Source organism: Lutra lutra, chromosome 14 (assembly GCF_902655055.1).
Source record: "Lutra lutra chromosome 14, mLutLut1.2, whole genome shotgun sequence".
Classification (NCBI taxonomy): Eukaryota; Metazoa; Chordata; class Mammalia; order Carnivora; family Mustelidae; genus Lutra; species Lutra lutra.
The window spans coordinates 88,547,812-88,572,002 of record NC_062291.1 but is presented as its reverse complement, the minus strand read 5'-3'; the positions used below and the strand labels follow the sequence as shown (position 1 = coordinate 88,572,002).

The following is a 24,191-nucleotide window of genomic DNA, read 5'->3' as shown; positions in this document are numbered from 1 at the left end:
TAGTCCCTCATTCAGAGGGGCCCTGGGGGATTTTGGAGAGGTCTGGAGGCAGTGGGGTGTCCTTCAGCTAATTGGCGAGTGCCAGCGCTCTCCAGCGGTCGGAGGAGGGCAGAGCCCCAAGGTGAACTCTGGGGGCAGGGTGGTGGCCGGCTGGGCAGGCGTGAGTGGCTGCAGCAGACTGCGCCATGAGCAGTGGTGGCCGCTGTGGCAGCTCTGTGCTCGGACCGCTCGAGGGATGCTGTTCAGACCTGTCGGGCATCCGGAGGCCTCAGGCTGCCTGGGGTCAGCATGGTGACCCTCTGCCCCGGGGAGCTAGACGGGCCCATGCGGCATCGCCCATGCTCTCTGCAGAGGGCGGGCACATGCCACACAACCAGACAACACACATGCACACACATGAAGACCACAGGCGTACACACGCACACCACACACCACGCATGTGTACACATGCACACACAGACACCACACGTATACACACATGAAGACCACACACCACACCAGTGTGTGCACACCACACATGCACGCACCATACACATTCACAACACAGACAACGCACGTGCATATGCGCACACAGATAACACACCACACACGTGCACACACAGCACGCACAGAAAACACACGTGTACACAGGCACACAGATAACACACCACACATGCGTACACATACACACACCACAGTACACACACATGAAAACCACACACAACACACGTGTGCACACATACCACATACATGCACACAACAGACGTGTACACACACCATTCACGTGCGCACACAAGACAACACACGTATACATACAAGATAACACACACTGTACATGTGTACACATGCACGCACCACACAAACACGTGCACACACAAGATAACACACGTGTGCACACACAGACAGCACACACGTGCACATGCACACACATGTGCCAGGGGAGGGGCTGACACGCTGCAAGGCCAGAGATACTGGGACGGCTCCAACCTCCAGCCACATCCTTCTGGAAGTCTGTCCAAGTGGCCCTGCACTGCTGCTGAATGGGGGACCCCATGCTCTGAAAAGATGACACACGACAGCAATGGGGTCACCACACTGTCCTGAGTGGACTCCGGAGGCCAAATCAATATTGAAACACGCGAGGTTTAACACTGAACTTCTTTGGTTTGATAATGAGGCTGCTCTGCCGGGCCTGCCGGGGTGGAAGGGCCACAGGGGACAACTGCCTGGGGGCGGGGTGTCCGGGGCAGCGGCCTCTCTGGGCTCCTTGGCCCCAGCCTGGGCCTTGTGGGCAGAAGCAGGAGCCACGTGCCGAGGTAGGTCCACCCCATCGAGGACAAGAGACACCATTAACCAGCCTCACAAGTAGCAAACAGTGCAAAATACTGTATTTTGTCTGACGGCTCTGCAGATGCACACGGCACGGCATCGGGTCTCTGGCTCCTACTGGCTGTGGAAGCCGGCGGACAGGCTGCACAGAGACGGAAACTGCCTGGCAGTCGTCTGGTTGACCTGTGAGGACACACGGGGCTGGTGGGGGCTTGGGACATCGTCAGGTTTACAAGAATCCCGAGAAGCGAGGCTCCTTGTGCTCAGATACTGAGCGTTGGCCCTGGGACACCAGACACCCGATGCCCCCCGAGGCGTGCGCTCAGGAGGCTCTGTCCTGGTGAGGTCTCCCCCAGACAGCAGAGCGCGCCGAGGTCTCACAGCGATGACAGTGGTGCAGAGCAGTGAGATGGGCACTCGAGTGTCTGGAAAACACCGACTGTGTGTGTGCACGGTGCGTCGGGTGTGTGCACGTGTGGTGCACGTGCGGTGGGCATGGAGTGTGTGCGACGCGCGCGCACACGTACAAGCATGGAGATGTATGCACACGTATATACGTGTGGCACACACATGTGTGTGTGCGCGTGTGTGCCACGGTTCTGGGAGGAGGGAGGGAGGAATGGCTGGGCCGTCCTGCACACGTGTTCTCAGGGGTCCGGGCTCTGCCTCTGTGGGGACCCCGGGCCCTGCCTCTGCAAAGGGCCCCTAGCTCCATACACAGCTCACTCTGACGGACAACTGTCGTCTGAGTCGGGCCTTCAAGCCCAGATGCTCCTGGAAATGCCAGCCCCCCTCTTCTCAGGGCTGGGAATTTAGAGCCCCAAATGACCTTGTTGGGGCAGGGTACGGTCCTGACAGTGGCTGGCTTTGGCTCTCGAGTCTGCTGACGGGCATTTGGGCATTTCTGAAGGCTCAGAGCCCCTCAAAGACGCCGGCTGGTCCCCTGGAGGACTGTCACAGGCTGCCCCTTCTTCTCACGTGCACCTGGGTTGGGTCACAAGCCCAAGCGTCCATGAGGCTCTCAGGCCTGTGGGGGCTGCACCCAGGGCGGCCGTTGAAGGTGGCGGTAGTGACATGGACCGGCAGAGGGGCCTGGGGTGACGGCCCTGGTCCAGACAGGCAGCCTGCCTGTGCCTTGGAGTAAAACTTAATGAGACACACACTAGACACTAGAAAAACTGGGGGTACCTCCTGCTGTGGCCAGGCTGGTGGGGCAGATGGGACTCACCCCAGAGCTCCCTATGGCCCACGCCGGGCACGGAGGGTATTTTCCTGATAGAACACCTGCTCCGTTCCTGGGCTGCCCTGGGGACTGTGTACTATGGGATCAGAAAGCTGGATCCTGGGACATGGACGGCCCGTCTGACCTTAGGATTAGCTGAAGCAGATGTGGCCCAAAGCATCTTCCCACTCGGGTCCTCCGCAACCAAGGGTCTGTGGGGGTGCTGGCCACGTCTGAGAAGCGAGCCCCCGCTGGCCTCCCGTGTAGGACCCTGCTCTGCGCCGCGTTTGTCCGCCAGGGTTCGGTGGCGTCAGGCCGGCTACACGGTGGTCTCGTTCTTCCACGGCCCTGTCCTGATGTTGCCGATGCCATTGGCACTGAAGGATAGGACTTCACACAGGTCTCCCTTGAGCAGCCCGTTCTGCCCGGGGCCACCGAAGGGCAGGGACTGTGTCCTCCGGAGCATCTCGAAGTGCACAGGGCCGGAGGCCGACTCCCTGCCTGGCCTCAGGGGGCAGCTGTAGAGCACCGGGCTGCTGTCGCTGCCCTCGGGCTGGCTGACCAGGGGGAAGGGGTCGCCCTGGGTGCAGCAGGCCAACGTGTGTGCCCCCAGCGGGCCCTCGAGCGAGCTGGGGGGGCTGTCTGTGCCTGAGCTGCGGGGGCTGCCGTCCAGGCTGGATGGGATGTGGTAGGCGTACTCCTGCTCCTCCATGGCCGTCCGGTGCCGGCTGAAGTAGGGGGGCTTAGTTCTGGCCTGGAGGCCCCTGTGCAGGTGTGGCTCGTGTCCAAAGGCGTCCTCCTCGTGCACGTGGACGTGGGCCGCGTCCTCCATCAGCTGCTCGCAGTGTGTCTTGGCACAGCGCGGCGTGGCCGGTGACAGGCAGTTGATGTGGCTCTGGGCGGCCTGCAGGTTGGTCAACTTGCAGTGGCCGGTGGGTGGGCGGCCGAAGCCCCGTGGCTTGCCTGGACACGGTGAGTCCTGCAGGCAGGCCACGTGGCCCATCGCGTCCCCATTGGTGTCGAGTGCGGGGCGGGCGGCGAGCTGCGTGGCGTGTGCGTCCCCGCGGTGGGGGCAGCAAGACCACCAGCAGTGCCACACGTCATCCCTCTTGGCACAGTGGTGGATGAGGACGAAGAGCCCCAGGGTCACACAGAAGGCGCCGTACAGGCAGCTGAAGACCATGTCCAGGAAGTGGCCCTGAGACACGGCCAGCGCCCCGAAGGCCCAGGTGGCCGTGAACAGGAAGAGCGTGAAGGCCGCGGCCCGCAGCTGGGCCTTGAGCGAGTGCTCGTTCTGCAGCAGGGAGGCGGCCAGGCCGTCGCAGGCGGGCAGTGGGCCGGGCCGGGCCCCGGGGTGGTGGCCGGCCTCGGGCCCTGCCAGCCGCTGCTGCTCCTCCGTCCGAAGCCTGAGCTCGTACCTGCGCTCCGGGTGCCGCCGCAGCTGGACGTAGGTGCCCAGGAAGTAGACGCAGGTGACCAGGGCGATGAAGGCCGCTGGCCCGTAGAACGCACCCAGGCTGGGCTCCCAGGCCATCCAGCAGCTGCGGGAAGACAGGGGTCAGTGAGGGGTCGCCCAGGGGGGCGAGTGCCTGGCCGTCTTCGGGCCGTGGGAGGACTTCCTCTGTGGTACGTGTGCTTGACCGTGGTGAGGAGACGCGGACCTTCCCACCCGGCCGGCCCCTGCCGGGACAGTGTGGCCGGGAGTCTGGGCCGGGGGGGCCGGCCTCTCGGCCTTTCGTCCCCGCCTCAGTGTCCCTAGTGCTGGAGCCCCTGAGGGAGCAGAGCCAGTGTGTCCTGCAGGCTTGGCCTTTTGGGGACCACCGAGGAGAAGGAGCGTGATGGGGGGTGCGGGGCGCGGTGGGGCCGTGTGCACTCTGACCTGGTCCCAGGTGCAGCCCACAGCGCCCAGGGAGGGGGACTCGGTGAGAAGGGGGACTGCTGGGGGGGAACACATACGGGGGTGGGACGCAGTCCCAGGGGCGCCCCCACAGGTGGTCCGGGCATGGGGAGATACAGGGGGCCGCCGGGAAGGAGCCTCCACCCACCCGGTGCCCGGGACTCACTAGGGCACGTCCTCATTGTCCACGCCATAATTCCTGATGTTCGTGGTGGCTGTGACCCCGCAGATGATGAAGGGAACCCCTCCGCCGATGAGGTAGGACCTGTGAGGAGAGAAGGTCCCCCAGGGGCAGCCTCCAGAGCTTGGGCAGAGGTGGAACCCCATGTCCTGACAGCACCAACCCCCCAGTTGGGCTCCTGCCAGAGCCAGGCCGCCCCCCTCCACCTACCACCCTCTATTCCCCTCCTTCCCCACTCCGTCTCCTCCACCACCCTTCCCTCCTTTCCTGTCCTGAACCCATTCTCCTCCCTCTCCTCATCTATCCCCCTCCCTTATCCCTTCCCACCTCCCCCATCTCCTTTCTGTATTCCACCCCTCCTTTCCCTCCCGTCCCCGTCCACCCCTGCCCCCGTCCCCCCCCCACCCTCCTCTCCTGTCCTCCAACCCATCTCCCTCCCTCCCTCACGCCCTCACACCTTTGAGCAGGCCAGCAGCCTGGCTTCTCAGCTGCTTGGGACGCATCTGGCCTCTGACACCACCCCCAGGACAGGCCAGTCTGGATGGAGTCGGCCCCCACCCTGGGCCGGGCCTGGCCTGACCCTCTTGCCAGCAGGGTCTTGGCCGGCAGCTCCACTGAGGGCCCTCTACCGTCTAACGTCCGACCTGCTGAGGCTGGGTCCCGAGCATGTGAGGATCTCGCCGGTCTGACCGCGTGAGGGTCACAGTGACTAAGGGGCCGTCTTGCAGATGATCACAGGGAGGGGGTGCCCCCTCCTGGATGCCACAAACACCCCAATGGGCTGATGGCTCTTTGTCCCTGACGAGGGGAATGCCACTGGCCCCAGGTCCATGGGTGGGAGCAGGGTGACCCTGGGGCTCTGTGCCTCCCAGAATTCTATATACAGAGAACACGTCCTTCAGAACAGGACAAATACAGACATTTTTCTGACAAAAATAAAACTGAGCGAATTTGTCACCAGCCAACCTTCCAGAAACGCTCAGTTTTGTCCTTCAGGCTGAAGGGCTACTGCACCAGATAGAAACCCCAAAGAAGGGAGGACGCCGGAAATGCTAACTATTAGGGCAAACATAGAAATTTTGTTTTCTCTTAATTAAAAAAAATATGATAGTTTGAAGGAAGAGTTGTAACACTGCCTAGGGAGTTACTGACACATGCGGACTGACGGACGCTGCAACTTTGCCACTGAGACGGTGGGGGGACGGCCCCACAGGGAGGCTGACTGCGCACACTTTCCGTGAACTAGCGTGGCTGTCACGCCAAAGATACAGGGAAGAGCCTGTGGGCTGCGATCCCTAAGGCAACAGAAGACATTAATAGGCAAAAAGGGCTGATGGATAAGTAAAATGAAATGTGGAAAAATGCTAACATAATCCCAAAGGACAAAATAGGACAGGAAAGGAGGAGCAGAAGGAGAAGAAGTAACACTGGAAGACAGGTGGACGGTGGTTAAAACAAAGACCTAGACCGTCCAACGCCCTGGGCCGGCAGAGCAGGCGGGGCAGGGGGCACCGTCCGCCGGGGAGACGCAGGGAGGCTGTGGCGGCCACACCGACGCCAGAGGACGGACTTCAGGAGGAGGAAATACGTCAGTGTCAGCACAGCCCATGGCGGGACACGGCGGCCAGGCCGGGCGCAGATGAGGCCAGAGTCGTGGCCTGCGATCCAGTCGCCCGCGCTCAGCGTTTGTTAGGACAACCAGGCAAGAGATTAGTAAAGAAACCGAAGATTTGGGGGCATCTGGGGGCTCCATCGTTATCTGCCTTCAGCTCTGGTCGTGATCTCAGGGTCCTGGGATCGAGCCCCACATCGGGCTCCCTGCTCAGCGGGGGGCCTGCTTCCTCCTCTCCCCCTCCCCCGCGTGTGTTCCCTCTCGCTGTGTCTCTCTCTGTCAGACAGACAAATAAAATCTTAAAACAAACAAAAAAAGAGACCAAAGACCCGAGCAACGACATGACTCACTTTGCCCCGTGCCCTTCCTGGAGCGTCAGGCTCAGTAACAGACGCACTCACTCCGCCCCCGCGCGGGCTCCGCTCGCCTCCCCGGGGCTGCGATCACACCGAGTGTCAGGTCTGACTGCCACGGTGTCCGGCCGATGAGTGACAACACAGTGACTAGGAGAACCACATACACTCAGAAGCGAGACGACGCACTTCTGAATCATTCGTGGGTCGAAGACGTCGTACGGGGGGTCTAGAGAACACTTCAAAGAAGATGAGAAAGGAAAACAGCACGTTTCTGGGAGGCAGCAGAAGCAGCCCTTGGAGGGACATTCATGGCCCTGATGTCTGTGGGAAGAGAGGGAGGCTGGATGTTCACGGCCAGGGCTCGACGCGCCGAGGCAGAGAGAGCCAAGTAAACACGGAGTCCGCAGACGGAAGGAGCCGGAGAGCCAGCGGGCAGGGCTGAGGATGACCAGCCCAGAGTGAAGTCCACGGCAAACGGATGGCCCTGCTCTCATGCCCTGCGGGGCTGGCGAGAAGAGGGGGAGGCAGACGACCGAGGGCGAGCCCGTGTAAACAACCGTGGCCAGCACTGGAGCGGCTCAGAGGACATGGGCAAATTCCCCGAGAAAATACAAATTAGCAACAGCGAGACGAGCATCAGAAAGCTGAAAACTCTCTCAATGTTGGTTCCAAGATCCACAAACACCCAACAGAGAAACTCCCAGGCCCCCCGAGTGCCACTGGGGAAACCGGACCCTGTCTGAGGGAGAGATGACGCGAATCCCTGCCCAGGACGCTCTTCCGGACATCGAAGGAGGCGCCCTGGTCGGAAAACCCGCGGCAGAAAACCCGTGGAGGAAACACCAGGACCGGTGAGAGTTACCGCAGACACGCAGTGTCTTTCATGAAATCAAAGTCGCTCATCATGGAAGCACAAGGAGATTCCGTGAGATCGTTTCACAGACGCAGTAAAGCACTTGACGGAATTTAACACACGTCTGTCATGAGAGATCTCAGCAAACCAGGACAGACAGGCGGTCCTCGATCAGCCGGGCGGCATCGAGGGCAAAGGCTCGTGGTCCGTCCCGGGGCGCCGGCTCCGAGCAGGGCTCGCGTCCACGCAGTGGGCGCACAGTGGGTGTAAGAGGGACGGGGTCTGCTGGGGCGGGGGAGGGGGTGAGCCCGGCCCCACGACCTGAACCAGAGCACTTGTTCCCACGGATGCGCACGGGGAGAGGGAAGGAGCCCTTTGGGGTCCAGCCTCGCACGCAAAGCAGGGTGGTGAGCCAAGCCACAAAAGACTGTAGGGAAAACATCCCTGATTGCTGTAATGGCTGCAGGAGAAGGCCACAGCTGAGTGTGTGCTGGCACACCCGGCCCGGCGGGGGCCCGGCCCACGGCCATCTGTGGCCCTGTTCCCAGCGCTGACCAGGCTCGAAAGCCCCTCAGAACCTGCAGAAAGCCACTTTCCCCGAGCCATGCCTCCACCCTCCAGGGAGATGAGGACCCTGGGGTTCCCGTCACTCCTGTAATGCAGGGGAGGCACAGAAGCGGGGAGCGCGGGAGCCTGTGACAGGAGCAGCGTGAGGCTTGTTCTGCTCCAGCAGGCCGTGCTGCTGGAGCTGGTCCCTCCGGTGTCCCCAGGAGGACAAAGAGGCCACATTGCTAAGCTGTCAACACCTGGGGGCAGCTGGCCCTGGAGACCCCCTGTTGGTGCCCCCAGGCGACATAGCCCCCTCGACTCCTGGCCAGTCCAGGAGCGGGACACCATTCCCAGCGGACTGACTGGCAGCCAAGGCCCTAGCGCCCCTGGCTCCTGGGGACCGTGCCCTGCAAACCTTCGCGGCCATGCTTCCTGGAGGGTGAGGGGGCCACAGCCCCACTGCCTCCAGCCAGGCCTCTCAAGCCAGGGGGTGCCTCTTCCTTGGCTGGGGCTCCCCATGCCTCTGCCTGAGTCGTGTCAGCCCCAAGTAGCCAAGCCCCCTGGACGGGCGGCCGAGCTCGGCTCCTGGTGCCACCGGGGCTCTGTCTGCAGAGGGCGCTGCAGGCCGCGGCAGGGCCCCACCCGGGACGCTGCTCTTGTGGCTGCTGGGCATTCGGACAAGCAGGACATCCGTGGGCCTGTCCCGGCCCCGATGCAGGCCGCTCTGCACTAGCCTCAGCGTGCACAGTGCCTGGGGTCACCGGTCGACGCCAGCGACACCTCTCCCTTGGGGGCTCCTGTCCTTCCCTCCTGGGCACCCTGCCCTGCTGTGCTCACTGACCCGCCGTCTCTCGTGACACTGAAGTCCTGTCCGCTGGATCAGTGGGCCTGCACAGCCCCAGAGGACACTGGCCCATTTAGGACCACGCACATGTCTGCGTTCCCGGGTCCCCACACAGACTGCCCAGGGCAGGTCTGCCGGATGTCTGGGAGCTCACCTGGCTCCTGGGGGCAGACCAGCCTCTTCCTTTAGGGCAGGGTTCCTAGAAAGAAGGATGAACCAGGACCCCAAGGAAACCCCAGCTGCTGCCCTGTGACGCCATACAGGACCCTAAGATGTGCACAGGGCAGGACCACAGGCCCCTGGGGAGGAGAGTGTGGGTGGGGGACAGATCTAGGCTCCCGAGAGCATGGGGACAGTGGCAGGGGGGAGATGGGACAGCCAGTGACGGGCGGATCATGGAGCAGAGCCACATCCAGGTTTGGGTGTCCTGATGAGTCAACGGAGCGTGTACGGGATGTGCACGTTCGGGAACATAAGGTCCGCCCCTGGCGCGGGCTGGTGACGGCCCCAGAGCTGGGGTGTGCTGACCTCGTGCTGCGGATGTGGCTGAGCGGCGGAGGAGGGATGGGGGTGGTCCAGGCGACCTGATGTTGTTGCAGGTCCTTGCAAGGGGACGCGGAGGTCAGATGGGAGGGAGGTCGCTGCATGGCTGTCTGGGAACCAGAGGGGGGCCGTGAGGAGCGTAGACACCTCCAGAAGAGGCAAGAAACCGTCTCTCCCCGGGAGCCTCCAGGGAGCCCTCCTGGCCACACCTGGATGCAGCCCAAGAGACGGACTCTGGGTTTCTGCCTGCCAGGGCTGTAAGGAAGCAAACGCGCTGTTTTAAGTCAGTACGTATGTGTTTGTTACGTCAGGAGGAGAAAAGAATGTGGTCCCGAGCCACGCACTGCTCCTGACGTCCCCCACGGTGGCGTGTGGGTCGGAGCTGGATGTGGGTGTGGGCTGGAGAGGGTCACCCTCAAAGAAGTGCAAATGCGCCTCTAGCTGCCGTGAGTAGGAAAACTATCTGTGACCCACGTGACCACATGCTCCCGTGAGGTGCTCACGAGGGCCTTTAACAAATCAGCAAGACAGACAGAAGGATGGTGGGGAAGAGGCTTGAGCGGGCGCGCCACCGAGAGAAAGCCCGACGCCCTCAGAAGCGTGGCCCAGCCAGGGAGCACGGCGGCCGTGGGGCGCTGCTGGCAGCCGGGGAGCCTGTGTGGGTGAGCACTCGGGAGGAGCTGGGCGTCCGGGCTGCAGCGTCCTGTCCACAGGAGCAGGTGAACTGGGCCCCCGGCCTGCGTCAGCCGAGCTGCCCAGATGCAACCCATGCGTGTGCCTGAGAAAAGCCATGGGCAGAAAGGAGCCAGATGTAAACGGTAAGGCCCGTGGGCCCACGTGTACTCAGAGCTTGTGACCCGTGCCAACAGAACCAGTGTCTGGGGACGCATACTTGGGTGGACAAACTGTGAAAAGAGGCAGAGAAAGTCCCAAGAGAGGGCTGTGGGCTGGGTGTGAGCATGACCCCGGTGTTTCTGGCGGGGGAGGCTCCGTTTCTCCCCCGAAGGGCACAGGACAAGTTCTGGAAGATGCAGTGATGTCTTAGGCATTTGTGTGTGTGTGTGTGTGTGTGTGTGTGTGTGTGTGTGTAAGTGTTCTATTTAAAAAACAAAAAAACAAAAAAACAAAAACCCCAAACAATCCAGAAGGAAAACGGAGCAGAACCCTCGAATCCCTGGTGCAGGTTGGTCAAGGCCATACCTGACCGGCGGCGGCGCCGGCCTTGGGGCAGTGTCAGACCCGGGCCCAGCCCGGCACACACGCCTGCGGCCGACTGGAACCAGGGGTGCATCGGGGACAGGCCAGCTCCTGGGACCCGGCGGAGCTCCAGGCAGTGGGTACCGGGCCCTCTGGCAGGTCCTGACACCGGGAGCCCAGGCCACGCTTCAGCTGCCACACACCTGCCAAATCCCTGCACACGGGGCACGGCTCCGCCTTAGCCCCCGGAAGGTCAGAGCCGGCCACACCACATGCCCTATTCCCGTGCGCTGAGCTCGAGGAGCATGCGGTGTGGGCCTGTGCATGCGCACACACACCCAGAGGGCCCGCCTAGGCCGGGAGCTGACTGTGACAGGTCAGGGTGCCAGCTGCTGCACCGGGGACGGGCGAGGATGGGCCCTGTGTCCCAGTGCGAGGCCCCCTGGGAGCCTGCCCCTTAGTTCCGGAGGTGGAGACCAGAGAACCATCTGGAAGCCCATGTCAGGGCTGGCCCAGTCAGCAGCGCATGGCTGCGGCGCCCTCCACGCCCTGTCGAGATCTCTGCCTGGTTATTCCCACGAGGCCACTTGCTTCCTCTCTGCCACCAGCCGAGCAGGTGTCAGCCGCGGGGGAGCAGGGGGTTGGCGCCGGTGCTGGCTGCTGTGGGCCTGCGTCTCAGAGGACGGGCCATCATGGATGCTGCCCATCAGAAAGAGGAACGGGCCCAGGACACGGCCGTTCACGCCCCAGCACTGCGTGGCAGCGATGGTTTCCCTGATGTGAACTTTCCAGCCACTGGGCTCTTCTGAGCCGGCTTTGACAGCACGAACGGACCATCCAAGCAAGCCTGCTCTGCCTGCGGGCAGCTGGCAACTGGCCAGGCCTCCAGGGCCACTGGAAACCCCGAGCTTAAAGTCCCAGCGCCAGCCTCCCACCATGTGTTGGCCACGCCTCTCCTCGCGTGTGGTCCCTGGGAGCCATGCTGGGCGTGCGTCTGAGGGGCCTCAGTGTTAGGGGTTCGTTGGACACGGAGGAGGTCAGGGCCAGGGTCCCAGCAGGAGAATGGGGACCCGGGACAGCTGAGACGACACTGCACTAGCAACCCGTTCTCCTGCCCAGACAAGACCACAGCAGCGTCCTGTCTACCTGCTTCTGCGGGGGGACTGTCGCAACAGGAGCTGAAAGAAAGCCTCTAACCGTGAGACGTCGGTCCCTGTCACGAGCTGAGGCGGTCAGTCTCCAGACGCCCTCCCACGGGCCCCACAGACACGGTGGACGGGGCCAGATCACAGCCCTGACTGACAACCCCGAGCAGCAAACCCACAGCAGGCCGCGCTCGAGGTCCTGGGAAGAGCTGTAAGTCCCCTACGCTGCGAACACGGCAGCCCCCGGGGGGCCTTGTGCTCTGCTGCCCGGCACTCTGTCTGGTCTGCCTCTTCCTTCCTCGAAGCAGCGCGACCAAGAACCCGGGCGCTAAGGGAACAAAACTCCTGCAACAGAGAGAAGGGAGGCGGGCACAGCGGACTGGTCCCCCCGCGGTTGGCCCCAGGTTTCAGAGCCAGCAGGGGGACCCATGATGGGGTCCGGCCACCAGCTGGGGCAGTGAGCCCACCTCGCCTTCCTGGAGGGCTCCGTCCTCTGGCCGGCCGCACCTGAGATGCGCCCCGTTCCCCCCAACACAGACGCAGGAGCTTCGGTCAGGTGAGACGGTCACAGAGCGAGTGTCTGCAGGAGAGACGCAGGGACGGGGACAAGCCAGGGTGTGGGGTTCTCAGCAGGGTCCCGCCCCATGTCCCTAGGGAGGAGACGGACGGTGGCGCTTGGGGGAGGGGCGGCCAGCAGCAGGGAGATGGGCTGGGGGTGGTCGCAGCCTTTGGGGGCGGCCCTGGCAGCATAGCCCCAGAGGCCCTGAGACCGATCTCTCCGCCCCGTCCATCTGCCGGCACCACCCCCGTTGACGCACGAGGAGCCTCTTGTGCTTGGCGTGGCAGCTGCTGCGCCTCCGTGGCCTGTCTCCGGGGCGTCCGCAAAGCACACACCCTGTGCCTGTGTAGGGGCTAGTAGTGCTTCCCCCTGGACCTGCAACAGGTGTCCATGCAGGAGGCCGCCCGCCACGTGCAGCCTCAGGCCGGTGGGCCACCACGACCGGGCTCCGATTGTCCCCCAGGGGCCCAGGGGCCCGGCTGAGTCTGGCTTTGGGCCCGGCTTCCGCAGACTGCGTCTCTCTCCTCTGGAGCCTGTGCCTTCACCTGCTGCTGACCACCCAGGTGGACCCCGGCCCGGGAGGCGAGGGGTGGGGGGCTCGGGAACTCAGGCTGGTGCCAGCAAGAGGCGGAGGAGCCCTTCCAGAGACTGACCTCTTGGGCCTTCTGGACCCCGACTGGCCCTCCTGGGAGAAGACACTTCCTGTCTCGAAGAGCGCCCCTAGGACTGCTCTGCTCAGGGCTGTCCTGCTGGCGCCTCCACTCACGGAGTCAGCGCCCGCGACGCGCTGGCACCATGGGTCCTGGGGAGCCGTCCAGGCTGGGTGTGCATGAGGCGATGCAGCCCAGGTGAACTCGAGCAGCACGAATGTCCCGGGGGCCGCTGTGGGGCCGCTGTGGGGCCGCGGGAACCCACCCCAGGCACTGCCCCCACACGAGGTCCATCTCCGGGTCCAGTGAGCGCCCTCTGCGCCGGTCGTGACTTTGGAGCTCCAAGCGATCGGACTGACGGTTTTCGCTGAGACCAGGAGGCCCTTCCGCATGGTCTGAGTGTCCGGGCCGCCCACCCGCAGTCGCCACATGGGTTTGGAGAAGCTGCTTTTGGAGAAGGGGCCCTGGGATCATGCAGACAACGTGAGCCACACCTGTTCTGAGCCCCGGGCATGAGACGGGTGCCCAGACCACGAGATGCGCCGAGACACGGCAGTAGCGGGACTCACGCCAGCAGGGGACAGCCTGTGGTGCAGCAGAGCTTCGACGTTCCGAAACCAGGGCCAGGACCACTGCCCCCAGGGGTGGGCTCACGGGGTCACAGGAGGTCATGGACATCGGCCTGGGTGGCTCATGCTCTGCTCAGCGATGGCCCTGGAACCCCCACCCCTGTGCGGGGCAGCCTCCCGCTGGGCGCTGCACAGGCTCCTGGGGGCTCCTGCGGCCGCGTTGGCCGGGGACACCGTATGAAGGAGCTGAGGGCAGGGGCCACCCTGTGCTTCCCAGCACATGCCCTGCTGTCCCAGAGGGGCTCCTACAGATGGAGCCCAGGGCACTGTCCCTCCGTGGCAGGGCCCAGCCTGGCACCAGCTGTGCATTGGGGAGTGAGTAGGCGAGTGCCCTCCACCACGGAGCTCACAGTGTGCAGATGAAGCACCTGGGTCTCGGGGCAGCTGCGTGTTTCAAGAGGGAGCACCAGACCTTGACGAACCAGGAAAGACTTAGGAGCCCGTTATCAGGAAGGCCGGCGGAGCTGGTGACGTTGAGGTCAGGCATGATCGCAGGCGGCTGACTCGGGGACTGGCCCTGAGCATCCGGAGAGCCACAGCAGGGAGGCCCGTTTGTGGGACGTGGCGTCCCTCGGCCAGCGGCTCCAGTCTGAGTGTGTGTCCCCAGACTCAACGGCAACCCCACCCCAAGGGGAGTGTGCGGGAGGCGGGGGCCATACGCATTTGTGAACAGGGACTGTGGTCTTGTGAAAGGGACCCCGGAGAGCCCCCTGCCTCTTCCACCCGCGAGGACACGGCAAGAAGTTTGCTCCCTCCAGAACCGAGCCCGCTGGCCCCTCTGCAGGTGTCCGGCCTCCAGACTCTGCACTTTCGCTGTCATAAGCCCCAGCCGGCGGCAGTCGCGGCACGGACGGAGACACTCACGGAGAGACGGGAAGCCTGGGAAGGCGCCTTTACCGAAGGGGGCTGGGCAGCGGCGCGGGGGTGCCAGCACGGTGCTGCTCTCTCTGGCGCTCAGGGCCGGAGCCCGCGGAGCTGCTGTGCCGGAAGTCCCTGCGGCGTGCTGCAGGCCGTGGTCCTTAAATTGCCCAAAGCATGGCCCACGGAGGTGAGAGGGGAAGACGTGTGAGTAGCCGTTAGAGCGATCCAAGGAAACACCCGATCAGGTGCCCGCAGCAGAACCTGACCTCTCGGAGACGGGGTCCGGCGATGCCCCTTGTTCTGTGGACACGGTGGATGCAGAGTCTGCACAAGCAACCTCGTTCTTTCTCCTCCCGCGTCTCCGAGCCGACTGACCCCTCAGCTTGCCTTTCTCCTCCAGCCACGTGCTTGGAATGAGCAGGGAGGCGGCAGGCTTGCAGGGGGCCGCGGGCTGCCCTGGGCGGCCTGGCCCGCTCTCCGTGGGTTTCCTACGCACCTGCTGCGTAGGCCACCCTTTGTGCTGGGCCGGGGCCCAGGAGCGTCCGCCTCCTCCAGGACCTGCAGGGTCAGCATCGGGGGTGGCTGAGCGGCCGGCCCTGAGGAAACCCGGACGGAGTGGCAAGCCGGCTTCCGGGGCAGAAACCCCGTGTGTGTTCTGCTGCTGGTGGAGGATCTGTGTGGACCCCCCCACCTGGAGCTCACCTCTGCTGCTTCATCGACGTCCTCACCGTCCTGAGGACACATCACACCCAAAGGAGCTGAGACCCTGGGTGGCAAACCCAGACCTCGGACCTGAGCCTCGTCCATGCCGGCCTGGCCGGCCTGCTTTCTGGCCACGCCATGAAAGTGCCAGGGCTGATGCTGGACCCCAGCTGGGCCCGCAAGAGGGCATCTGTCCTCACCTCGCCCTGCTGGGGCGAGCCGCCCGGTTGTGCCATCGTGGGCCTGCGGGGCACACAGCCTCCCCCTCTCTGTGAGTAAAGTGAACTTGCCCCTGGAAGCCTCATTCTCGGCTCCCCCCACGGAACGCAGCTTCCGACCGACCCCAAAGCTGTGCTCCTGGGACCTGCCCTCCGGCCGGAAGGGAGAGTTTACCCACCCGAGGCTGGGTTCTTCCAGACTCAGTCCTGTGACTAAAATGGAGTATTTAAGGCCAATTTAAAAAATATTTATTGAATCCCTGCAGGCGCTGTGTTTTGGAATCTGAGGACACAGCCCTTTCTTTGGGCCCGGGGAGGAGGACAGGGGGCTCTGGGCATCTGGCCGTGGGCCCTCCGGCTGGCATGCTGGGAAACCAGCTAAAGGCCGGGGCCAGGCCGGGCAGCAGTGGGCAGCCATGCATGCTTTGGGAAGGGAAACGCACAGCCGGGCTTCCCTCTCTGGAGGAACGGAAATTCTGCAGGGTGGTGGCAGGACCCTCAGCCACCAAGAACGAGGCCTGTGGAGGATGGGGAGGTGCAGGGTTGGGGGCAGAGTCGGGGCCTGTGGGCTCCCTGATTCAGGCTAGGGGATGAGAATAATCTGGAGCCGTGCTGGCTTTCTGACACGGGTGATGGGATGCTGAAATGGGGACGTGGGTTTGGGGTTTGTTCCTGGTGGACACATGGGGAATGCGGGGTTGGGATTCCTTCCATGTGGACGCACTGGTGGGCACTGTCAGGACCCCCAGGGGGAGGCATCAGCCACCATGGGATGTGAAAGTCTGGATCCGGGAGCACAAGGACATTGTGGGATACGGCGGCTTCTGGCAGCAGAGACCCTTGGGGTATCTTGAAAGAGAGCCCGCGTGATGGGCAAGGTGCAGTGTCCTTGCATCAGAGAGGCCCTGGTGGCGGGGGGGCTGGGGCTGGCAGTCCTCCTGTGTCTGTCACCCGGTCCTGCCCCCACAGAGCAGCTCCTCTCTTGGGCTGTCCCCTCTCATGCCCTCCACCCGAGGTCATCGCCTTCCAAAATGCATCCTGCACTTCCCAGCACTGGCCCTGCCTGAGGACCACGCCCTCCTGCTTGAGAAAGGCAGAGTACCCGGGCCGAGATCCGCACCCCAGCTGAGTCTATCCCCGAGCCCCACCCCCCAAGGCCGTGGATCGTGCTACACGTCCCTAGAACAGGGACGTCCCCTCCAAGCCACAGGCCTCTTTGGTGGAGCTGGAGTTTCCTCCCCTCAGCTTGACACTGAAGCTGGCACAGGTCTCGAGAGCCCCCCACCGCCCTGAAACCTAATTGTCCAGGAAATTGAAGAGCCAGCGGGCCAAAGACAACAATCACAGGAAAATCAGAAAATACTAAAATGAATGATAAAACATGCCCGAATCACACCCCGAGAGAAATCGTAGCTGTGACTGCATAGGATAAAGATGGAAAGACCTCGAACTGGTCTAGCTTCACGCCGTGGGGACCTAGACAGCAGACACAAAGAACGGACTCCAGCTACAGGCGGACGGGAGCGGCAGGGACAGCGGCCGGAGTCGTAAGACACGGAAGAGCAAAACCACACAGGGAATGGACGAACCCCACGCGGGCTCTTTAAAACTGTGCACAAAACTGGTTGTAACTACCAGCCAGACTGACTTAGAGAGAGAAGGTGAGAAAGAGGGAGAGACTGGGAAAGGGGGGAGAGAGGGAGAGTGGGAGGGAGAGAGGGAGGGAGAGAGAGGGTCCTGTTGTGCGGGAGGTCCCAGCCAGAGTGATTAGGCAGGAAGAGTTAAAACTAAAAGCTGTCTGGACAGGACATGTGTCCCTGTGTGCTGATGACGGGACCACACGCACGCGCACACACGATCCTAAGGCATCCACAGGAAAGCTCCCAGCTCTGGGAACAAATCCCGCCAGTCTTCGGGACACAAGACCAACACACAAAGTTCAGTGGTGCCTCTGCACATAAGCGATGACCGACCCGAAGACGGAGAAGATCCTGAGGAAAGAGGTCTAACCCAGGCGGTGTGGGACGTGCGCGCTGACAGCTGTCCGTGTCCCCAGCAGAGGTCTCGTGGACCCGAGGACACAGACAGCCGTGCCGTGTTTATGGATCGGAAGCTGTAAAGTCCTCATGTCAACCTCTCCGCTCCCAGGGCTCTGTCGGGTCCGGGTGGGTTCCACCGACACCGCAGTGACCAGTTTTACAGAAATGGAGAAATGGATCCTAATGTCCATACGGAATCGCCAGGGACCCTGGATAGAGGAAACAGTTCTGAAGCTGAAAGCCTCTGCCCCTCTTCTCCCTGAGCCAGCCTGACTCGAAGATAACACGTCTCACCCCAGACCAGGGGTCTGGGCCTGGCAGGGCCCATCCCCACCCCACGCCGCCGCCACCACCGCCGCCGCCGAGCCAAGATCGCCCCCAGGGCTCAGGCCGGGGGTGGGGGCCAGTCAGGCCCGAAATGCTCTTCCAATCCAGAATCCTGCAAAGTGTTACGTGAATGTGAATGGGAATCTCCGAATGGGCTTGGTTCCCCCAAAGCAGCACAGAGGGGGCCTGTGTAGCGAGCACGCTGACCCTGGTGCGGGAGCAGGGAACTCAGGGCCCCGGCCCCACAGGCCCCCTCCCCCGCGGCAGACCCCTTCCCGCATCTCTGCGGCAACCTGGCAGCGAGGTCAACGTGAGAAGTGAGACCGCTGACCTGTTTCTCAAAAAGCTGTGTGCTCTGAGTTCACACAGGAGGTCCTAACGCAAACGGCTTCCTTTTTATTGCTCATCGGAAGACGGCAGAGCAGGGAGGACACAGGGGTGCCTGCTGCCCGCAGACGGCGCACACACCCCGGGTCCGCCGCAGGTCAGCGAGACCTGCTGTGCAGCTCTGCCCAGCATATCGAGAGGCCGGGACAGCACGAGTCCTGGGGTCACTTCCCTCCCCGGGGGACTCAGGAGCTACAGGCCTGCAGAGGTTGCGCTCAGGCTACCTGCCACCGTGGGAATGGGATCAGGGACACAGATAAAAGGATGGTCCCTGGGGGCCAGTCGAAGAGCCATCACAGGTAAGGATGCCTCTGGCTGGGGAGGTGTCTGGGAAGAAAGACTCTGGCCCCCAACCTTTGGGGTCACCATGACCACCCCCAGGCCAGGCCTGGCCACAGAAGGCCGTGGAGAAGTACAGGCCCTCTGCAGAGCCCAGAGCCAGCGTCCAACCCTTCCGAGTCTCATCCTGCAAGAGGGGTCATCACCTAGGGAGCTGCCGGAATCACATCACATGCCCCCCGCGCCCCTGCCCCCACTGTCGAGCATTTGTACCAAAGAAGGGGACATGGAGGAAGAGGTGACAGTGGTTTCCAGATAGCACAGCAGGAACAGCAAGTGTCCCAGAGTGACCCGCAGGTGTGACACGCCAGCTTAGAGCACAGCCACCGAGCCCATGCCCCTCTTGTCCTAGGCCCCCTGAGCCCACAGCCCACGGGGCACATGCCCACTGATGCCCCGGGCCCACTGCTCCTGGAAGCACCTGGGAGTCTGGTTCATTATGTGCACCATCAGAGAGAAAGGCTCCAGAATATTCCGAGGCTGCCATGGTTTTCTTCAAAAAACCAGGCAGCTTTTCAATCGACGACAGACCAGGACGTTCATTCTGAGAGTGATTCTTAGACCCCAAGGAGCAGGGGCCTCCCTGGAAGGAGGAACAAGGTACGGAAACCCTGTCTCCCCGGCTGGCGTTGGCGGCAGAGTGCCACGGGCCCCGCTAGCTGTGTGGCAACGGGTGTGCGAGCTCCGGAAACCCCGTGTCAGAAAACCTAACGAGGTCACTGTATTTATTAAACAGCATAGGGCGTTGTTTTATCTGCCTCAAGATGAGTCCCTCGGATGCGTTTTGGGCACTGAGGTATTTCCTGGAGGCCCTCCCAGTTTAGACCCGGACAGAGTTCAGTCCAAGGGGCTGAGCGTCTGTGCCCCTGGGCCCAGGCCACAGCCTAGCACCAGAGGCATCAGCTGTCCCCTAACGGGGACCACCTGCCCGTCCCGAACCCTCCCAGCCCGACCGAGTCTAGGCTTCAGAGCCACCTGCCACCCAGCCTTGAAAGGCCGAGTCACGTGGCCACCTCAGGATTGGTAACCAAGTCTCAGTTTCTCCCAGCTAAGGAGCCGGTGCCTCAGCCTACGGAAGCCCAGGACAGGCTGGAGCTAAGACCGGAGCACGGACCCCCCCCCTCCCAGCTCTCCACCACAGCCCCTCGTGGCGTGGAGCTCAGTAGCACAGAGACATACCCGCGGCCCCCAGACCCACTGACTCTGGTTCCAGCCCCCAGCACCCCGACATCCCCTCCCAGACACCCCACCCGGCCCCCAGTGCCCCGCCCCGCCCCTGGCCACCTGTGCAGACCGGCTTGTCCTTGGAACCCAAGCTTCCCTGTGAGCCCGTCTGCTGGGACCCCCAGGAGGGAGCCCAGAGCTGGGGCCCTTGACGGCCGGTGGTGGAGGCGGCAGGGCACGCGTGCGCTCGGGTACCTGAGCAGGGGCTGCTTGGGGTACGGCGGCTGGTCTGCGGCCGGGCACGGGGGCGCTTTCCTGGTCACCTGCTCGTAGATGCTCCCAGCGGCCACCCCGATCCACAGCATGCTGGCCAGCGTGGCGTAGTGCAGCAGGACGCCCGCCTGCCGGGAGGGGCTGCTCAGCTGCGCCGCCTGGGAACGCAAGCCCGGCGCGCTGCCCTAGGGGACCGTGTGCTCCCCAAGCTCTGGGTCTGCACCCTCCCGCTCCCTGGGCTTTCTCAGGGGCCAACTCAGTAGTGACAGGGAGTGACCAGCAGGAGGGCACGTGGGGTCCCCAGTGAAGGCAGATGTCCCCCTTCACGGGGAGGTACGTGGGCTGCTGAGGCTCTGGCACGGGTTGGCTCTGCTGTCCTGAGGAGGGACGGGGCTGGGAGCACACGGGCCTGTGTACACGCATCCAGGGTCAGCGTGGCCAGGACGTGGGACCCTGAGGGCTCCAGGAGGGCAGGTGCCCCCAAGAGGAGGGCGCGGCGGTCCTGCAGCAAGGGTCTCCCTAGCAGGATGGCCTTGGGGATGAGTATGACATTCAGGGTCAGATGCTGAAATCCACTCCCCACAAGGCCAAGTTGCTCGTGGCTCTCAGCAGCTGCTCCGGCTGGTCCCCGGCCGCACGCACTGCCCTAGCGGAGTATGCATCCCCTGCTCGGTCTCTGCCTGCTCACCTGGGAAGCAGTAAGTTGACATTTCACGGTGACAAGGAAATTATGGCTGTCATTGGAAAGGGCACAGATGTGTAAGGAATACGGAGACTCTGACTAAAGCTAACGATGTTTTGCAGCGATTTATCAAATCCAGATTCCATTTTCACTTCGTGGAAAGCTCTAGAAGGATCGATGAGAATGGGACGGGTGGAGTGGGACCCCAGAGTTGTCTGTGGTTTTGGGTGGGCTCCCTGCACGCACGTGGCAAGTCCAACCTTCTCCTCGGCCTGGCCAGGGACCTGGGGGTGAGCGCTCTCTACCCGCGAACCAGAGGGAGAAAGGGGCCACGTCTGCCTGGCCCTTGACTGAACTATAGTGAGTCTCTCTGTTCAGGGGACAACAGCGTGGCTGTCATCACAGATGAACAGCAATGAGTCCCCGGAGGAGGCTGGGGGTCAGGAGGAGAGCGGGAGGGGCTTGCTGCCAGCCTCGCCGGGACCCAGACTGCGCGTGCCCACGTGGGGGCTGCGGGAAGGAGGAAGCCGCAGGATCCCGCCTCCCAGCGCCTGCTTCAGGATGGACACAGGGGGAGGTCCTAGGGACCCCGCCCTGGCTTCCGGACAGGGCTGCCGCCACTCTGGGAAGGAGGCAGCCACGGGCCATCACACCGCCAAGCCCGGGCCTGCGTGGACGCTGATGCATGTTGTCGTGTGGGACCACCGGAGGCCAGCTGTCTGTGCTCGTGATGTCACTTAGGACTGCAATCAGACTCCCGGTCATCTTGTTGCCATAGCAACCGGCTGTCCTCCCGCCGACCAGCGCTTCCGGCCGCGTGCCGGGCGTCTTCTTAGCCTGGGTCTGAGCCACACCGGGACGGGGGAGGTGGTCCAGGGTGCCCCGTGTTCAGGCGCAAAGGCGGAGGCGAGCTATCCTTTGTCAGGGTGGGGCAGGCCTGGCTGCGCACGGGGGGAAAAGCACGTTGGCTCGGGTGAATTGGTTCCGGACACGTGGAGGCTGAGACGTCCTATACCCGAGGGGGGGCAAGTCGGAGCCAGGATTGCTGAGTCCAGGGGCTGGGCACCGATGTCGCAGCCCGGGTAGGTGCACAGAGAATCCCTCCCTCCTCTGCCCTTGTCCCTAGGTCCTCAGGGGAGTGGATGAGCCCCAGAATGGGGAGGGCACCTGCATGCATGCCCCAGAGTGAAGTCTGACCCAATGTGGGCCCTGCAGAGTCCTGTCGACACATTGAAGGGAACTATCCCATCTTCGGACACCCCGTGTCTCAGCTGTGTCTCCTTGGGCCTGCCCCAGGCCAGCATGTAGCGGGCATATCCGGGCCTGCTGGGTGAGCCAGGCGTGGCTTCCGTAATAGTGACTGACACTCCACTGGCGTCTGCTGATCACACGCCTGTGCTCCAGAATCGTCGGGGGAGAGCAGGGAGAGCGTCACCCTGAGGGCTGGCCGGCCCCCCTTCCCTCACCTGGGCCCCAGCTCTGTTCTCTAGAATGCACACAAGGTGCTCTGTCCCTCCTTGCCTGCCAGAGAGCTGGGCAGCCCAGCCAGGCCTCACGTGGCTTCATTCCCAAACGTGGGCCGGGTCCCGATGCATGTTTGCAAATGAATCAGCGAACGACTCACAGTCCTGCTCACTGGTGGGAACGTGGTCAGGAGGTCGGGGGGCATCCACTGCAGAGCTCATCTGCGGGCTCCCTCCGACGGGGGTGCCTCAGGCCTGTCACCACAAGGCAATCAACAGTTTCTCACACACGTCCTCTCTGAAGACCGTGGTACTCCGGACCCAACCAGGCCTGCGCCGTCCCGAGGCTGTCCACACGGCTAACTGGCCGGGCCTCAGATGCTACGAGGACACCAGCATCCGGGAATCCCCATCGGGGCTGGTGCATAGACACAGTTCCTAGGTTTTGGGGAGGGAATGGGCTGCCCAGTGGGGCCGAGGAGCCTGGGGGGCTGGCCGCGGGGCCCGGGAGCGGCAGGCTGCTCATCGCCAGGGTCTTGGCACAGGGCGCGCTTGAGTGGCCCAGTGAGGCACGAAGACGGAGTCCATTTCGTGGCTCGCCGCCGGCGTCGCTCCTCCACAGGCGCTCAGAGGTGGAACATGGTTGGATTTTCCTGAGCCCCCACTGTCTCCATGCCTCTCCACAGGCTTAAGGAAGCGGCTCTGCCCCTTGGCGTGGTCTCCACATGTGTGTCAGCAGCTTTTCTGCAGGGGCCAGTGCGCAGGTGTCCTAATCCAACCTCTGATGGGGTGGACAGCCTGGGTGGGGGTTCCCAGGCAAGCGTGCCGACCTGCAGGTGCCAGGGCTCCAGAGCGGGAGCTCAGCGCCCCATCCTTCCCCAGGGCCCCCCTGCGGGAGCAGACGCTCACCGCCTCTGTGCAGGGGACAGGCCACCTCGTGTGCACAGACCACCATCAAGGTTGGCACTGTGGCCCCTGGGTGGCAGGTAAGCAGGCCCCAGCGGCTCCCACGGCCATCAGGAAGTGCTGAATTCACAGAAAAAGGCTGTAAGGGCAGTAGCATGACAGCCTGTGGATGCCAGGCCGAGAGCTTCCCTCCATGTGGCCTAGGCGGATGACAGAAACCCACGAGGGGAGTCCTTGGTAAGACTCTCTTCAGTCCATGGGTCAGCCCCCTTCTGACTCCTGCCTGGGCACTGGAGGGGACCATCCATCTGGAGGTCACTGTCCACCTGGAGGTCACTGTCCACCTGGAAGTCACTGTCCACCTGGAGGTCACTGTCCACCTGGAGGTCACTGTCCATCTGGAGGGGACTGTCCACCTGGAGGGGACTGTCCACGTGGAGGTCACTGTCCACTTGGAAGTCACTGTCCATCTGGAGGGAACTGTTTACTACTGTCCATCTGCAGGAGGCTGCCCACCATGGAGGCCACTGTCTGCATTGGAGGAAACTCTACCTGGAGGTCACTGTCCACCTGGAGGTCACTGTCCATCTGGGCTGAGCTAGGGCTATGAGCAGGGGTCTGGGCAAGGAGCTGGAGAGAGGAGCGCATGGAGAAACTTGGGTTTGGGGCCGCCTCTCCTGGGCCTGGGGAACCAGGCTGACTGCTGGGGGAAAGGTCTCTTCTGAGCTCTGACCAACGGGTATTTCCTCGCTTTCTAAAGATAAGCCGGTGAGGCCACAGGGAGGGAAGAAGACCGTGTGGTGACTTGTTCTCAAGGCTGCGACGCTCTGAAGCCCTTTCACCTGAGAGGGGAGCAGAACCTTCCAGAGTGAGGTTGGGGGGTCTGCCACAGGTCCACGTGGGGGCTGTGCCTCTGTGGCCTGCACTCCCTGGCCAGTGGCTGGTGCCAGAGCTCCTCCTCCCCGACCAGAGCTGTGGCATTGGCATCTGTGGACTCTCATCTGGCCGGGGGCAGGAGCGCGGCGGACCCCTTCCCCGCGCTCCTGCCCCACCAGGCTGTGGGAGGGCAGCTCCCGTCTCTAACCCTGCGACCAGCGTCCGGGGCTGGACCGTGAACATCCAGTTCGCTGGTCACGTGGAAAACAAATTCTCTGACGTGATCTGATGCTGAGCGAAACAACGGGCCTCGCTGGGGGAGAGGCTGTGATACGGGCGCCCGGGGCGTCCGACGGTTCCCTCCGGGACACGCATCTGGGCAAACCCTCAAGTGCTCGTTCATAAACAA

General features: G+C 63.1%; 1 protein-coding gene across 1 annotated transcript in view; it reads right to left on the bottom strand.

Moving 5' to 3' along the window:
- Positions 1–1,777: 1,777 nt before the first annotated feature.
- The window catches only part of ADGRA1 (adhesion G protein-coupled receptor A1), a 31,956-nt gene continuing 9,542 nt past the window's right edge, over positions 1,778–24,191 (bottom strand). Inside the window, exons 5-7 of the mRNA XM_047701323.1 lie at positions 19,838–19,983; positions 4,594–4,692; positions 1,778–4,071 (exon numbers count right to left, since the gene is read on the bottom strand). Of these exons, the coding sequence (XP_047557279.1) occupies positions 2,850–4,071; positions 4,594–4,692; positions 19,838–19,983 (1,467 nt within the window). The 3' untranslated portion in view covers positions 1,778–2,849. The remainder of the gene's footprint in view (positions 4,072–4,593; positions 4,693–19,837; positions 19,984–24,191) is intronic.